This window comes from Cornus florida, unplaced genomic scaffold, assembly GCF_030987335.1.
Source record: "Cornus florida cultivar Cherokee Brave unplaced genomic scaffold, ASM3098733v1 CherokeeBrave_3.0.0_Hap2_Chr04, whole genome shotgun sequence".
Classification (NCBI taxonomy): Eukaryota; Viridiplantae; Streptophyta; class Magnoliopsida; order Cornales; family Cornaceae; genus Cornus; species Cornus florida.
The window spans coordinates 29,572,245-29,589,812 of record NW_026775574.1 but is presented as its reverse complement, the minus strand read 5'-3'; the positions used below and the strand labels follow the sequence as shown (position 1 = coordinate 29,589,812).

At 33.1% G+C, this 17,568-nt stretch overlaps 2 protein-coding genes across 6 annotated transcripts; one reads left to right on the top strand and one right to left on the bottom strand.

Annotated features, from left to right (window-relative positions):
• Positions 1-1,379: 1,379 nt before the first annotated feature.
• On the top strand, positions 1,380-5,203 carry LOC132303091 (uncharacterized). 4 transcript variants are annotated; one of them, XM_059800177.1, is made up of 7 exons: positions 1,380-1,497; positions 1,710-1,864; positions 2,932-3,014; positions 3,577-3,663; positions 3,926-4,074; positions 4,182-4,313; positions 4,715-5,203. In XM_059800177.1, the coding sequence occupies exons 2-7, from the start codon at positions 1,720-1,722 to the stop codon at positions 4,902-4,904; spliced, it is 786 nt and encodes a 261-aa protein (XP_059656160.1). In that variant the 5' UTR covers positions 1,380-1,497; positions 1,710-1,719; the 3' UTR covers positions 4,905-5,203. The 4 variants fall into 4 exon arrangements, with proteins under 4 accessions (XP_059656160.1, XP_059656161.1, XP_059656162.1 ...); XM_059800178.1 differs by having other exon boundaries at positions 1,389-1,497; positions 1,678-1,864; XM_059800179.1 differs by having other exon boundaries at positions 1,389-1,497; positions 1,667-1,864; positions 3,583-3,663.
• Positions 5,204-5,678: 475 nt separating this feature from the next.
• On the bottom strand, positions 5,679-15,657 carry LOC132303090 (uncharacterized). Of its 2 annotated transcripts, none has more exons than XM_059800174.1 (9): positions 15,458-15,657; positions 14,038-14,387; positions 13,453-13,486; positions 12,890-13,117; positions 7,846-7,935; positions 6,942-7,007; positions 6,769-6,860; positions 6,620-6,667; positions 5,679-6,093 (listed from the first exon to the last, which is right to left on the bottom strand). In XM_059800174.1, the coding sequence occupies exons 2-9, from the start codon at positions 14,358-14,360 to the stop codon at positions 5,967-5,969; spliced, it is 1,008 nt and encodes a 335-aa protein (XP_059656157.1). In that variant the 5' UTR covers positions 14,361-14,387; positions 15,458-15,657; the 3' UTR covers positions 5,679-5,966. The 2 variants fall into 2 exon arrangements, with proteins under 2 accessions (XP_059656157.1, XP_059656158.1); XM_059800175.1 differs by lacking the exon at positions 15,458-15,657 and adding an exon at positions 15,268-15,434.
• Positions 15,658-17,568: the final 1,911 nt, after the last annotated feature.

The window sequence follows — 17,568 nt, the reverse complement described above, 5'->3', positions numbered from 1 at the left end:
TAAGGGATGAAATTATTAGAATTGACTTTAAAATTTTAAATGTTATAAAAGAGTGGGATTAAGAAAAGAATAATAGAAGAAGAAACATATTGTTTTTGTTTACTATTTTTCTAGTTGTATTTTTAAAACGGACATTTACTTTACTCATTAGTCCATACAATAAATTTCATTAAAATTTTGAAAGTGCGTTTGCTATTTTTTCTGAAAAATGTTATTTGTTTAAAAAATCACACAAAAAATACGTTATTATTCCGGAATGTTTTTTTTCCCAAAAATAATATTTTATATAAAAAAAAACTATTTAAATAGTTTTCATCACTTTCAAAGTTTTAATTTAAATTGGAAATCAAACATTTGAAACCAATCCTTCTTTTACTTCAAAAGTTGAAAAAAGATTAAAATAAAAACAATGAAAAAATAATAATTAAGGATTGAAGATGAAAAAATAAAATTAAATAAGGAATTGGCCTTTTTTCAAATGTTAGTAATGCAAAAAAATTACACTAAAACCATATTTCTTTTTCTCTCCTTTTATATACATATATGTATTTTATTGAGAAATTATTAGTTACCGTGTGTTTAATCCATTCACAAACTTTTACGTAATTAAATATGTTAATTTTATTTAATTTTAAAAATTGTATGATAATTTATAATTGAATTATTTACTCCTAAATTTTAAATATTTTTTCTATTTTATTAGAAACTTATAGACTAACACTCGACAAATCGAGATACTTCTGTCCAATGGAACCACCCCGATTTCATTGGCATCATATGATATCTTATACTCGTGAAATGTATAATTTGGAATTTTTCATGAGGGTTCGAGTTTTTAACTTTGGTGTACAACATAGACATGAGATAATGAATTTAGTTTAGATTATACCGCCATTAGGAACTTTTAAAAAGAAAAATAATATAATATCCAAAAGTTGTTTGAACCTATCGACGGATTATTTTACTACTCCCTCCATTCCACTTTAATTGTAAAGTGGAACGGATGGAATATATGTAAATGAGAGATGACATTATTATTATAACTTCACTCATTATAATAATGTTATCTCTCATCCACGTAAATACATTCACCGTGACCCTTTTAAAACTAATATGGAGGTTTCTTACTGGTGTATAATTTACTCAAATATAATAATAATAATAATAATAATAATAATTCAAAATTTTAAATACTTGTCTTTGAACAAGATAGTCTCTCTAAACCAAATTGACTAGAAAAAATCTCTCAAACAAGTTGAGAATGATTTATAGGCCCAAGTTTTCAACCGGACTTGGGCCTAAGTAGCATGGTTCTGATCTTATTATAGCATGGATAAGTTGGGTCGGATCAACCCAAGTTTTTTTGTCCAATTAAAAACGGTCTGATGGTTTTCAGTTTTCACTTCACTGAACAACCCTCGTCTTCTAACTTATAGGGTTTGGTTAACCTCGCCAGTATACAAGATTTCGCCCATATATTCGCAGTTTTCCGATCAGGTAACCTCTCGATTCGGCGTTCTTTTTGCAATTTCTATCTGATTCATGAAATTCAATCGACTTACTGATATATATATATATATATATATATATATTTGCGTGCTTTATGTATATGTACCTGTGGATGTATATTCATTTCATATGCCAAATTTGATGCTGAGTTTTGCAGTCTGATCGAAGATATTAACGGTCCTTCATCGATTCATTGATAGTTAAAAAGAGATGGATGCGGATGCAGTTGAGCAATGGAAGAATAAGCTAAATCAATGGTTGCAGCAAGGGGAAGAATTCATTCATCAGATACCCCCAATTCAACTCTATGCCGCAATTGGAGCTGTCTTATTGACGACTTTGCTTTTCTTACTGTGTAAGTCTTAAATTGTAGTGTTTGTTTTATTTTCTCATTGCTCCACAAATTTTTTTTTTTTTTTTGTTTTCTATGACTAAAAATCAACTTACCCGCTAGCCACTTTGGATTATCTGATGGTTGCAACTCCAATTGCACACAATCGCCTACAAAAACTCAAACCAGAGACCCCTAAAGAATTATAATTTCTTATAATAAAAAGTAAGTTAGGTATTTTTTAACCTTTTAACTTATATGTGTATTTGGTTGTATACAAAATACATGAGCTCTGTCACCAGGGTATAGTTATCAACTTAGCATATGAATGACCAGATAGCACAAAATTATGTATATCAGAAGTATTATCACATTGTTTATATTATCTTTTGTTTCAGTTATGTTAACATGGGATGAATACGTTTGATTCGTTTATATAATCCGCTGATATTCCATACCTATTTTGTAGCTTCTGCAATACACTAGCTGTTGTTTGACCTCTCATAACCCACCAAGTTTAGGATAGAAATTGAATTTATAAGCCTTGATGCAAATGGGGGGATCATTACTTGGTGCAATTGGGATAAGCTTGTGCTGATAAGCTAGAGTACGCAATGTCAAGTTTCAAAGAAGCCTTCTTTGTGCAAATAATGTCAAAGTTTAGTTTCGTCTCAAGTCTTCCGACCCTTCCCCTCCCAGTACTCGTGTAGATGAAACTGGGTTATGCACTTGAATTTTAGGATGCACATTTGGGAAGTTTGGCTCCTAAGATTAGATAATGCGCACTTAATGTCAAGAAATGAATCATATGCCTTTCATTGCCAACTTGTGAGAAAAAGAATAATTAGGTTGAAAAATCAGCTTTGAAAAGTGGTTTTGACTGAATAATAGCTTGTTTCCTAGTATAATGGTAAAAGCTCGTGGGTTTTATTCTTTAATGAATAATCTCCTTCAATTCTTTGTTTTGTTGATTACATAGTCTGGAGTAGAAGACTTCATGTTCTACGTCATTGTTTATTATTTTGTTTCAGTGGAAGGTTCAAAGTTTGGTATCCAATAACTAAATTTTCTCCCTTTGCTTTATTTTGCAGTTCGTTTGTTCAAGCGCCCATATTCCAACACCATTGTACTGACCGGGCTTAGTGGAAGTGGGAAAACTGTTCTTTTCTATCAAGTAAGCATTCTCAATGGTTGAATGGTCTGATTTCATACACTTTGATATCTAAGTCAATGATATGTTTTATAATTCGTAGAGGAGAGTTGTGCACTGTGTAAGTAGAATAATGACAAGTTAATGTATTGGTTGAACCCACTTATCTAAGACTTTAAGGGAAACTATGCCAGGTTGAGCTTAAATCACACAATCTGAAGAAGCCGCACCATGGATGCCCGTAGTCGGACTACAGTAATAGTTTGGAGATGTATTATCATATTAGTTGTTACATATATTCCTTTATTCTCTCTTCATTTCCTTGTTGTTCGTGTGTGTGTGTGGAGAAAATAGTTAGAAATTAATTTGTTAACATAATTTCAAATTATTATTAAAGAACTTTTTGCCATCCAGTTAAATGTAGTTAAATTTTCAGGAGGTGAAAGGCATTATACTTGATGATCTAAGTCAATACGTAACCTGTTCATGTATTTTTCTATTATTCTTTTAAGTTGACTGATGGTTATGTGTATGCTAATCATATGGATCCTCATTATGCTCTGCTGTTAATCTGATTGTTTGCCAGCTTCAGGATGGATCTTCTCATCAGGGTACTGTGACGTCAATGGAACCAAATGAAGGCACTTTTGTGCTACATTCTGAAATGACTAAGGTACTATATTTCACTTTGGTATGTTGAAACATACACATGGACAGGCATGCTTAAATGTATATCATAGAAATCTCAATTTTCAGAAAATGATGCCATTTCGCTTTCATAAAATGAGAAAGTGCCATAAATCCTGTTAGCCTCTGTTATAATGCCTATTAAAATATCACCAATTGCAGTTTGTTTTCGCCCCATCTTCTTGTCTCTGTAGAATGTTTAACTACAGGTTTGATTGAATTGAATCCTCTTTTTGCACCTTTTACAGAAGGGAAAAATAAAGCCTGTTCACATTGTTGATGTTCCTGGCCATTCTCGTCTTCGACCCAAACTAGATGAATTCTTGCCTCAAGCAGCTGGCATAGTTTTCGTAGTGGATGCTCTGGAATTCTTGCCAAACTGTCGTTCAGCTTCAGAGTAACTACATTACAGCAATATGTTGTTTATGGATGCTCATATCATGCACATGTATAGCTTTATGTTATTTTTATGATTTTTAACATCTGACCTTTTATTTGCAAAAGGTACCTCTATGAGATTTTGACCAGGGCAACTGTTGTTAAGAAGAAAATTCCTCTACTCATCCTCTGCAACAAAGTGGATAAGGTGACTGCACATACCAAGGAGTTCATCAGAAAACAACTGGAAAAGGAAATGTAAGACACTTTGGTCACCAAATGTTCAATTTTAATATAACTAATTCTGTGCTTGTCTCTCTTAAGGGGTTGGAAGGGATTGTCTGGCTACTAGGGCTGTCTAATTACCTCGTGCTTGTAATGACAAAGAAATCTAAATTAGGAGGAGGGAAAACAAAAAAGACAGAGAGAACCTAGTCCATTGCATAACCTTTATTCACAGCAACTTATTACTGACTTAACGGATGTAGTGATCTGTATTGGATATTTTGGGTGATTTTAAAACTTTTTGCTTATATTTGAGACTTTTGATATCAGGTGATCTTACTTTGTTACGTTATGCAATCACTTGTAATGTTTTTTACAGATCTTACTTTGAAGCGAAACCATACTAATATATTGGTTTTTTTAAACAATTACAGTGACAAGCTCCGGGCATCAAGAACTGCTATATCAGATGCAGACATTGCTAATGAGTATACACTTGGGGTAGCTGGAGAAGCCTTTGCGTTCTCTCAATGCCACAACAATGTGATTGTTGCTGAAGCTTCCGGTTTGACTGGTGAGATATCTCAGTTGGAGCAGTTCATCAGGGAACGTGTGAAACCTTAAACCTGATATTCTATTAGATATCCGGAATATGTGATTGTACTTAATAGAGAATTCTTTTTCCTTGATTGCTTAAGTAATCCAAGGGAAAGAACAATTTGATTGTGAAAAGGAAAGAGGGAAAAGAGGGGGAGGTGGTAGTGCAGAGATCCTTCTTTTACGATGCATATTAGCCTTGTAATTTTTGTTAGGATGCATTGCAAATGCTAAATTCGTTCTGGTTGTTCATGGTCACCTGATATTTGACATGAGTTTAATTTGATTTGGATAAATCCGTTTTACCGGTGACTAATTGCCATAAACGTATAATTCTTATTTAGCATTCATGAATTATCATTCAATGCAGCTAAATTGATAGATTTTCTTTTGTCAACAAATCATTTTCTGCCAATTGAGCCCTGCCTGGCTTGGCCAAAAATGAAAATTTTGCACCACCTCACAAAAAAAGGAGGAAATACGAAAACAATGTTTGCAGCTTCTGCAATCTCCACTTTCTTTGCTTGCCTTCAGTATTTGCTTGATTCATCATCTCCTTGTTCTCTGCCAACTTTTCTACCATTTTTATCAGTTGTTCTCTCTCTCTCTCTCTCTCTCTCTCTCTCTCTATATATATATATATATGCATGTGTGTGTGTGTGTGTTTGTGTGTGTATATATATATATGTTATTATTTGCGTTATCTCTTCTGTTAAAATGATTTTCTACATACAAAATTGCATTGCAAGGAAGAACACCAATGTATAGTCCATCATCCTGGGGATCAAACATGCATCATCATGCAACAAATTGTATACTTTATCATTCCCTCAACGAAAGTTCATTATCAAAAGCATCAACAGTTCTCTACTTCTCTCAGAAATAATATCAAGAGAAGAAAAAATATACCCCTTTTTTGGGAAAGTAAAAATATATCTCTACCAGATAACTACCCAGTTTTTTTACAGATATGGACTACATTTGGAACCCCCTCCAAGAAAAGAAGCCTGAATTATTGTAGGTGAGATCAACGCAAGGAGAGGAGTTGGCACCGGTGCAATGCTTAACTTGTCTCTGGTGCTGAGGCAACTAACTTTCTCCCCTCAGGCTCTGATAGGCCTCCGGGAATGATCTCGAAAACCAAAGTTGCTTCAACCTTACTATCAGAGCGAAAAAACCGTAGCATGGGAGATGCATCAATCCAACTGCCAAGTACCTATAAATTTTTTATGTCAACAGAAAAGGATTAAGCTATTAAGTTACAATGAATGCTATTGGGTAGAATTCTATGTTTAATTTGTTGCTATTGCAAGAAGTTGTCAGCCAGACCATGATGTGTGTGTGAGTGTGTGTTTGTGCGTGTGTGTGTGTTTTGGGTTAAAATGGTGTGAAGCCACATGATTCAATACGGGTTAGCGATAATTACAGAGGTTGTGATAGTAATATTCAATCTTGATCTGTTGTAGTACCAGAAATCCCTCCATTAGTTCATTTGATAAATGCAAAAGTAAAATACCTCCCTCACAAAATTCTTGTCCATTTTCGGCATTTCAGCCTTTAAGGAACATGCATTTCGTGCATTGTCCTCTTTTGAAATTCTAGAACTATCATTTTTTGGATTTTATTAAGGTAGAAACTTTTTGCTAATAGTTTCTTGTTTGTTTATGTTGAAAGTCGGAAATATATTCACTCTGAGGAGGTGGTGAATAGCAACAATAACAAAAGGAATTATAAGTACATACCATAAGGGAGCATAGGAGGATGACAAGTCAAGAAATGGATATGGCCACCTGCACCGAAGGAAATTATTATCATGAATTGAAACTCAAATTTGCCAATGGCTTAAAAAATGAACAAAAAAACCAAGTAAAATAATAGGAATCCAACATACCACATTGAAACAAAAGCATGGAGGATCCATTGGAAAATGACGTATATAGTGGTCCATAAAACAAAATACGCAATTCGGAAGAAAGGGAACCGCTGGGAGAAGAAAACTTTGGTTGGCATGGATAAAATATCAAAATAAATTTGTTTTGAAAACATTATGAGACTGTAACATACCAAGCAATTCAAAATCACATCACCAAGGAGGAAGATAGCGTTGAATGAGTGCATAATCACCTGCAGCTGCAATTATAGAACATTTTCTCAATTCGATCCACAAATAAAATAAAATAAAATAATAAGCAGATGCATATCAGTGTAGGTCTTTGTTGCATAAATTTTATGTGCATGAATGTTAGTATGGAATATGAATAATGAATGCATGCATGAATACTTGCGTCTATGTTCTATATTTTCTACCTTCGCCACAATCAGCAGTCAGTGCTAATATAACAGTTCAGCGTTTTCTAACTTACTACATTGTAATAGAGGTCAATTAATTGCCATGAACTTATGATACTGCAATTCAAGACAGGGAGTCATAGTTAACGCACCGAACTTGGCCAATAATTGCCAAAAATGTTCTCCATAAATCTTGATCATATTGAAAAAGGATCATTTAGCTGAATTTCTGCTTTTTACTATTCAGAAAAAGAAATATCACAAATGGCATGAAAAGAGAAATGGTTTCAACTTGAGTTGCTGAAAGAAACAAGACTTATTATTGTCACACGTCACGGAAAATTCTTCATATATTGAGGCATCTTCAAGTGCTTCCTGTTTTTGATCGTGCAAAGTAATTGAATAATTCAAATCCAATAGTTTACTTCAGTGCTAATTGTAATTGTTCAACCTTGACAATGATTTCCAATTTTCTTTCAAGTCGAATCAACTTCATGGCTCAGGCCTTTTCGGTTTACATTTATAAATGTGTATTAAAGTGAGAGGCTCCTTATATATAAGTAGTACACGGCATTGAAGTAAGCAAATATGCCACTAATAAGTTTACAGAATTCGTTTACTCACAAATATGATTCCACAAAAGAAAATAAACAAAAAGAACTAGAGGGTTCAAACTTACAGCATCCAATTTGTAATCTGTGTCAGTGAGAAATGGATAGATCACGAACCAAAAGACGCAATCAGTGATCGTCACGGCACCTGCACACATCTTTTCACAGAAGGAGAAGAAAAGAAATAAAAAAGAAATCTCAACAAGATACTTCTGAAATATTTATACCACTTATAAAAGGGTTGATAATTGAACAGAAGAAAAGAAAAGGACAACAATACTTAAACGCCATACATCTGCTATGTTATCCTTGCACAAGTAAATTTACAATAATACATTATTATCCCATTAAGATTGGTATTGAATTTGACAAGTTTGAGTGCTTTTTTCTCCATTGGATTGATAACTTTTTTTTTGGTTTAAATACAATCTAATTTTCAATTCAAGCTAATTATAATAGTGTAAATGATACCATGCCATTGTTTGGTATAATATCAGATTTAAGGCGTTTAACAACAATTTTACCAATTTTTCTTTTACGAAAAAAATATATTAACAAATATTTTTTTATGAGAAGCAATATTAATAGATAATTATTAGGTAAACATATTATGGGTTGTTGATTTCTGACATTTTGCTTGGGAGTGATTTTCTTGTAATTCATTATTGCAATTAATTTTTTATTAGCTAAAATGGAGAACCTTTTATATCGTACCCTGAATATATACGCAAATGTCACTGAAAAGGAAACTTCTTATTGTTCACTCTTGATAGTTAGTCTACAAAATTCAATAATGAAAATGAAAGAATTGGACCACTTCTAATGACGTCTACAATTTTATGTCCAACTCTGAAATATGTTTTATGTATCTTTAGTTTTGTAGACTTCTGTTAACGAAATTGCACTTAAAATTCTTCATTTATAATGAACTCATAACTATTCTTATAAATGCACATTTCATGCCAAATTAGGTTTTTTAATCGGATATTGCATCACATTACGATTGGCTTTTGCACGCTTAAAAAGTTCCATTCCTTTCAAGCCTGTTTGGACTCCAAATGATATATTACTTTTTCTGAAAAACATTAAAAACTCCAAAATATTCTTCAGTCTAAAAATTCCATATAAGTAATCCTTGGTCATAAAAACCACCCAAACTATGAAATCCTGAAGTCTAAAAGCCCAACTCTGAGATAATTGTTGGCTCCTGTTTAAGAAATGCTAATTTGACAGTACTCCTAGAGTCCTAGGACCTAGATTTGTTACTAAAGCTGAGATACGGGCAAGTGACACTAGAACAGCGTTGTAGGGTGTACAAGGTGAAAGTGTGAACCATAGACGAGGATGATCTCTCTCTCTCCCCCCTTGGCCTGTGATGGGGGTGATATATGGTCTGTAAGTTGTTGGCCATGAGGATAATAATGACTTTGTTTTATGTTAAGGTTGAAATTCGTAATGGTGGTTGCAGAGATGTTGATGTTAACGGTGGCTCAGTAGCTCTTGGTATAAGATTGTTATAAATGAATGGGCATTTAAGATATCTTTGTCGTCAGGTTTTCTCTCATCTAAGAATATTGGTGCAACTTCTTTTGACTAAATAATATTTCTGAAGGGTCTTTTGGCATTTTTTTTTTCTCTTTTAGGACATTTCACGTTTACTAAGCTTTTAATAACTATTTTTCTTCATTGAGTTTTACCATAGCAATGACAATGGTGAAAGCTAAACAAACCTATTTGAATATATTTTTTTTTTTTACCTAAACTTATTTGATTGACAATGTGAACACAATAGAAATTTTTTGAAGTTAACTTTATATTTGTAATTCTAATCATTTTTACTTATCAAAAAAAAAAAATTTATTTGTAATTCTAATCAACTTAATTGTTAAAATTAGTACATAAAAGTAAAAAACTATGAGAATTTGTTAGTAACAATATTCATGATTACAGTCCTAAAAAATGAAAGAGCAATGTTATGACGAGGGAAAACTTGTGATGAGCTTTCGCACTCATCCATTGGATTGAGTGTGTGACATCACATCATCACCTGACACTTGATCCAATGGATGAGGATGCAAGCTCAAGTGAGAGCACCCTCATCATAGCACTTTCCTAATTGAAATGAATAAGTAGTCTCCCCAAAAAACTGCTCATTGTCCACTAATTAGATAGCTTTATAAGTTGACCGGTGTTCCCATTTCAATACGAGCACTTCACAGATTATTTATTAACAGTGTGGCTCAACCATTATTATTATTTTTTGTCAAATATGAATTTTTATCTTTTTAATCATTTATATATTAAAATTTTAACACCTTATAAATTTCTTATAAATGTCACAATTCCTTATTCCAACTATACTAACTAAAACAACTGGTCTTCGAAGAATAGATTCTCAATTAGCCAGACTAATTATCAAAAATGAAAACTATAAGGTAGTGTTTTTTGTAGCTAATCTCTCACATGCAATGCACAAATTTCACCTAGCAGGAATAAACCACATCTAATCCAACAACACTTAGATATTTGAGTTCTGACAAGCAGGTTTGTCTGAATGAGTTCATTGTGAATAGACAGTGGGATGATAGAAAATTCAGGTCAGTTCCTCTGAAAGTGAAACAATTCCTCTATGCTTTCAAAATTCAGGGTGGTGAAGATAAGATGTTATGGCTGGATAAACAGATCACTTTTAAAGCTGCATGGGAAGCATGTAGGGTGGTAAGGCCTAAGGTATTCTGGTTTTTGCTGTGTTGGAATGGTGGCAGACCTAGATGGTCTGTCTATACTGCTTTGATCCTACAGGACTCAATTATGACATACTCCAATCTTCAGAGGAGAGGCATTTCTTTGGCTTCTAGGTGTGTATTGTGTGAACTTCATGTGGAGGATGTTGATCACTTGTTTGGGGGTTGTAACTAATCTGGAGAAGTGTGGTGCTGCATTGCTGATGTTCTGAACTGGAAAGTGCAGAGATTTGATTCTATTTTGGGATTGGCTCATGCTATTGCTCAGCAATTTACAGTCAAGAACCAGAGACGCAAATTGTTTTACATGGTGTTTACAGCCACACTTTATTACATCTGGTCTGAAAGAAATGGAAGAATCCATTGATCTGCTCCTAGAGTGCCTGCCTTGCTAACCAAATGTATTGTGTGGGACATCTTGGATGTCTTGGGGGTATGCCTCCAAGATGTCATTGGATAGGTTAGTTTTAGTTGAATTTCTGTGCAGCAAGGGTATGCCCTTGCTTTTTCTGTTCTCCCTTCTGTTTATGGGCTTTTCCATGTGAGGGTATGCCCTCATTGTTGTAATTGTACCACATTTCTTTATCTATAAAATTTTCCTCCACTTAGGAAAAGAAAAAAGAAAAAAAAAAAAAAACCGCATCAAAAGCATCTTAACCCTCACATCAAATCTATCTAGGTAAGTCGCAACAGTGCATACTCCTCACCACACAACACTCTCTCCATCCCCCTTCCACTTCTCTCATCTTTACAATTGAAGTGAGTAGAGGAAATGTTGTAAGCTAAAACTGCTATACTACCTTCACTTTTTCATAACTACTTATTGGTAATATATATATTTTTTTCATGGGCAAGAAACTCACACACACCACTCACACACCTACTACGCTCCTTTGGAGACTCGAACCCTCACCATCTACTTTGGGAGGTAGAAGAGATACCACTGGGCCACAAGGCCTTTGGTTACTTATTGGTAATAATGGAGGAATGGGTGACACAAACTAATTAAGACTTGCAGAAAAGATTAGTACAAATTCACTTTTTAATGACAAAATAAATTTCAGAGACTATTATTAGCCTAGTATCTAGAAAATAAAATATAAAAAGAATTTTAAAAATTAGCTCAAACAAATCAAGATTTTTCCGTTAACAATCAAAGACAAATATCAATCAGGAATAGTAAGCAATGGGCGTCAGTAGTACTAGAAAGGACAGCTTAAATAGTTAACCAAACTGGTAAATGTTAAGCCTATGACTCACATATCACATGCATTTTAGTGTTCTACAAACACTTCCACCAAGATAATAACTGTTTACCCTTAATTCTTCTCAAATAGAGGGCTCCAAGACATTTCTGGTCCACCAGTAACCATGAATGCTTGGTTTTCGTAAATCCTGATCAAAAGCTAGCCAAGTTAAGAACTAGCTTAAGACTGATAATCCTATCCCTGCTAGTCATTGATTAAAAGAAGACACTCCAGCCTGGATCATTTAAAAATGACCATTAAGGTAAGAAGTTTCTAACATGAAGAGAAACAAAACATTAGATGCATAAGAAATGTAGCCATCTCTAGCACATACTACATAATAATAGACAACACATTGTGTATTTGATAGACGCACTATTCAACATTTTCAAGATATTTTTATAGGAAAAGGAACTTTGAAATTTTCTCCAGAGACAATTAATTATTGTCCAAAATTTAGGGTCTTCAAAATTTCAGGCTTATTTTAGCCCCTGCTATCCCCTTCCCCTTTCTACAAGGAAGAAGATAAAGAAAATATAGTTTTTTCTTATGCTGGTAAATTTATAAAGCCTTTGGCCCATTGACGTCCATCGTCTATTGACTCTATAATGTTATGCCAAGACTAACTGTTGTTTCCACTTCTATTTGGAGGTAAAATCGTAAAAGCATATGTTCAAACAATTCAAACTGTTATATTTTAACACAAATGGTGGCACGGTAATTTTAAGATTACCTCCTCCCTAACTATCATATCTTCAATAGTGAGAAAGATAACAAAGTTTTATTTAGTGAAAAAAATGATAATAAAGTTCTTACTCAATGTTTCAAACCCAAACCATTTATAGATCCACAAAGGGACAGCTAGATAGGCTAGCAGTTCAACTGTGTGGGTCATAGGGTTGAGCCATGAAATTATATACGGAATTGGATATTATATTATTGAATAACTTATTTCTCCAAGACAATGGACCAAACACCAGGAAATGATACAGTTGCATTCTAAATGTAATCTAAAGAATCAGCAGATGACAGCTGAATGGAACTCCTGGATACAATTTTGTAAATTTACAAGTTTTGCAAATTAGTTCAAGGAAGAAACAGAATTGATGGAGAGAACTTACCTGGAAAGTAGTTTGAAAGGCGTAGCCCCATATGCTGGCAGGTTTACGAACATGAGGTTCTTCATTGGTATTTAAGCTTTTGGAGATGATGGGCATATTTTCATTTTCCCCAAAAGTGGGAGCCAAGAAAGTGCCTCGGTCTGCATCTAAACCCAATTGATCAACCCTATCACCACCAACTTCATTGCAATTTTGGCAACATCCATAAATGGATAATGAAGATCCAAGCTACAAAGTGCAATTGAGAACATAAGCACCGTACTTGCATAAAAATGAACATTCCCAAGTCAAAAATTGACATTAACTCAAAATTTAAAATTAAAAGAAATTTTGAACAATTGAATCAATGACACTTAGATTTTCATTCACTTTATTTCGGAGGAAAATTTTATTCTAATTATCTGAACAACATATACAATTACAATATAGGCCCATCTTTTTTAGGTTCCAAGAAGTTGAAAATTTAAAAGGTTCATTACATTTCCATGTCTAACATATTTAACCAAATAAACACATACACACAGAAAAATCTATGCAGGAGGGTGTAGGGATGTATTAAATACCCCAAAATATATTGTCACCAATGCAAACGTCCACCTGTTCAGCACCCAAAAGAAAAAGTCAGAAAAGTGGGCAACATTTGATCCTTATTTTTCTATGATCAACCATTTTTCGTGTCATGTTCTTCATCTTAAGGAAGGTTTTCAAACCCTCCACATTATAGGTTTAGTTGAAAGTAAAACAGATGCTTTCTAACTACTTATAGAATGCAGAACAGTCATGAATTAAGAAAAAACAATTTAAGCAAGACTCAGAAAGAAGTCTACTTATTCAAAAATTATTTTCAAATTAGTCAAAATTTTCTAAGGGAAGGTTCAATGTTTGTGGAGACAATAACAAATAATTGTGGAGACTATGACAAGAAACATCTTAGGAAACAAAAGGTATGCTTAACAAATAAACTACGTTGATATATAGAATGCATAGCCAAAAGAAATCATTTATATAAAAAACAACTCCTAACAAATTGCCAAATTTGGGCTTCTCAAACCAAAAATAAAACTAATTGTTCAAACCTCACTAAGTCCACGTTACATTGGAGCCATTATGAGAATAAAGATGAAAAATTAATACAATAGATGACTTACTGAGTATAATAATAAAATATGCCGCCTCCATCAACAACAACATTAGCGATGAGTGATGCTAAAAGCACACTGAAAGCAGTTATTCTATAAGCAAGCAACCAAGCAGGATGGATTGTTTTCCAACATGTCTTCCAAGCTTCATCCTCGTACAAAGACCCTGCGGTTTCTCGCTGATTATCTCTTCTTCCATTTCTTGATTTGTTGAAACCTTCATATTTCCATATTAAAATTGATGCTGCTACCATGTCTGCTAAGATCCATATTGCACAGAAAAGGAACCTCCAGTTTAACCAATAACTCAGGGTGGTTGTATCATCAGTCATGACCTTCCCGAGTATGGTTTGACCTTTCTGTTAAGAAACCCAATGTTATTCCTATTTGCACCACATTGTTGATTCTATTTCACAAATCACAATTATATGACAAATTATTTACAAATCTTTATTTTGGAAGCATAAATGAAGAACTGCATTGGATTTACTTTAAGAATAGAATGTAAAAGTTTAGGAAAACAACTCTTAATATCAGGGAAAAAATAAAATAAAAGAGGGACAACTAAGCCAAAGTTCAGCAGATAAAAGCCTAAGGCTTCGAAACAGAAGCAGATGTTTGATGATATACAAACAATGTGAAGCCAAGAGAAGTTCTAATAGAATGATGTTCACTATCCCCAAATAGGATAAAGGGAAAACCAGTGCATGAGAATCCCGCCATTGCGGGGACAGGGGAGGGTTAGTTGTACGCAACCTTATTACCGCCTAGGCTATTTCCTTATTTCGAACCAATTGCCTCCAGGTCACAATGGAGCAACCTTACCGTTGCACCAAGGCTCGCTCTCTATCCCCAAATACAAAATAATACAAATGCACACATGATAAAATCAAAGCCTTCCAACTGATCGATTGAAACAAAAACATACAGCATTCAAAGCAAAGTTGAGAAAAAGAAAACTGTGACTTATTTTAAAGTCTGTATAATCCACAAGTACAGAAATCTAGGGGAGCACAATAAAGAAGCAGAAAATAGGACAAAAAAGTATCAGTAAGCAGAAACAAAAATGTGAAAACCACTACCAACATGAATGTTGTTAGTCCCCACTCAGAAACTACAATTTTTTTGTTCATAGGCAACATAAACATAAAACCTAACTATTTTGGTCACATTAGTACATGAAAAAAAAAAAAAAAAAAGGCTTCAGATTCTAAGCAGAACTAAAATGGGGATGCTTACAATTCCTCAAATGAAACGCAGAACATAAATGGGGATGCTTCGCCACTTTATATACTTTTAGAGAGAGAAGATTAAAGGGTCGCCTCTCTCTCTCTCTCTCTCTCTCTCTCTCTCTATATATATATATATATGCGAGCTTTGTGTATAGATGACAATCAGAACAAGTAAAAGAAAGAGGTTTGTGGGTTACCTTTTCTTATAGGGGATCGATCTTCTAACTAACACTTTCTTCTTCTACCAACACTTCCTTTATAGATTCACATTGTCAGGGGAGGGAAGGATGGATTGTTAGGTCAACTTGAAGACCAAGTGACAAACACTAACTGCTGTAGCAGCAGCTTCTGGAGAACAAAACTCCACCACAACATCAAACTTGGACCAGTAATGGTATACCAACTCAATTTGACAACTTAAAAGTTGAACCTTTTTTTATTTTTTTACTTTTTTATTTTTTTTTAAGGTATATTTTTTTTTAAGGTATACTAAAAAAAAAAAAATTATATATACATAACCTATATATATCAGTTTTTGGCGCGATTCCAATACTCTCTTCTAAGAGCTTCCGCACCGGGCTCTTTAAAGCCCAAATCCAGCGAGCCTTTGCTCTGTAGGCCTTCCGCGGGCTAGCTAAAAGAAATGGGGCCCAGTAGCGATGGCGGGCCGGCTCGCTGTATTCAGCGAGCCGGCCCGCGATCGCTGAATTAATTTTTTTGTCTTTTGTTGCTTCAAAACGGCGCCGTTTTGGGCTGCCATTGTTTTGCCTCATTAGGCCATCCTTGCATAGTGCGCAAGGCACTGTTTGGCAGAAATTTTTTTTTTTTTTTTAAAAGCTAAAAATAGGTTATTTTTAGCTCCTTTTAGGGAAAAAAAAAAAATCAAAATAAAATTCATTAAATAAAAAATATATTTTTGAGGCACTATTTATCAAAAAAAAAAAATTTGGGCCAAAAATAAATTCAAAAAGCTTTTGATTTTTTGTTTTTTTTCCTTAAAATTTGTTTTATTTTTTATTTTTTTATTTTGCTTTAAATTGTAATCCTTATTTTTTTTATTCCAATTCATTATTTTGTAATCCTTAAAAAAAATTTATTTGGGCCAAAAATAAATTCAAAAAGCTTTTGTTTTTTTTTTTTTTTTTTTTTTTTTTCAAGAAGCTTTTGTTTTTTTGGTTTTTTTCCTTAAAATTTGTTTTTATTATTATTATTATTTTTTGCTTTAAATTGTAATCCTTATTTTCTTATTCCAATTCATTGTTTTTAATCCTTATTTTGTAATCCTTATTTATTTGGGCCAAAAATAAATAAATAAAACATTTTTTTAACACTTTTTGTAAAAAATTAAAATTACAAATTTATCTACTTATTCCCATAAAATTTTCTAATACTTATTTTCTTATTCCAATTCATTATTTTTAATCTTAAAAAACCATTACATGATAAAAATTCTAGTGCACGAAATGTCATAATATCTTAAAAACAAACAAAATGCAACATAAATTAATAAAGCCGTTAAAAATATAGCAGTTACAAATATAGCCGTTTAGGAAAAGTTAAAAAAAATAATAATAATTTTAATTTTTTATTATTATTTTTTTTTTAGAGTAAAAATTCGGAGAGTTTGATGGAGTGCATGTTTTTGGAGAGCGAAAGCTGTTGACGTGGCTTTTAGAATTGCTGATGTGACTCTTGAAAAAGTTGATGTGGCGTTTTTAGATAGCCAAAATTCGAAGAGACTGGTGCAGATGGCCTAAGGCCATGACAAATGTTGTTGTTAATAAGTTTATTATTTTTCTATATTTTATTTAATATATTTGCAAGGAGTTCCCAATACCTTTGTCTATTAAAAGATTCTGATTTGACAGATTCTTTCATATATATGCAATAAATAAATATTAAAAAATATAGTTTAATAGCTTTCGTGATTCTTTTTAATAAAACATGACTTTTTGTCGTGAAAGAATTTTATTGATAAACTTCTAAATTGGAAATTTTCAACCCGGATCTGTGCTTAAAATTTGAGACGATTGAATTTGGAAAGAAGAAATTAAATTGGACTTGAAATAAGGTTTGAGGGTGGATTGAATTTGGAAAGAAGATTTTAGATTGAAAATCAATTAAATTGGACTTGAAATAAGGTTTTATTGGCTGAATTGAGCATGGGTTCATCATTCATCAGTGATTTCGATTGGAGGTGTCCTGACAATTTGTATTAATCGTGTTCATCAAGACATGAGTATTCCGTTAAATGACTATATGAATACGACACAATTATTACACGAACGACACGACACACATAACATGT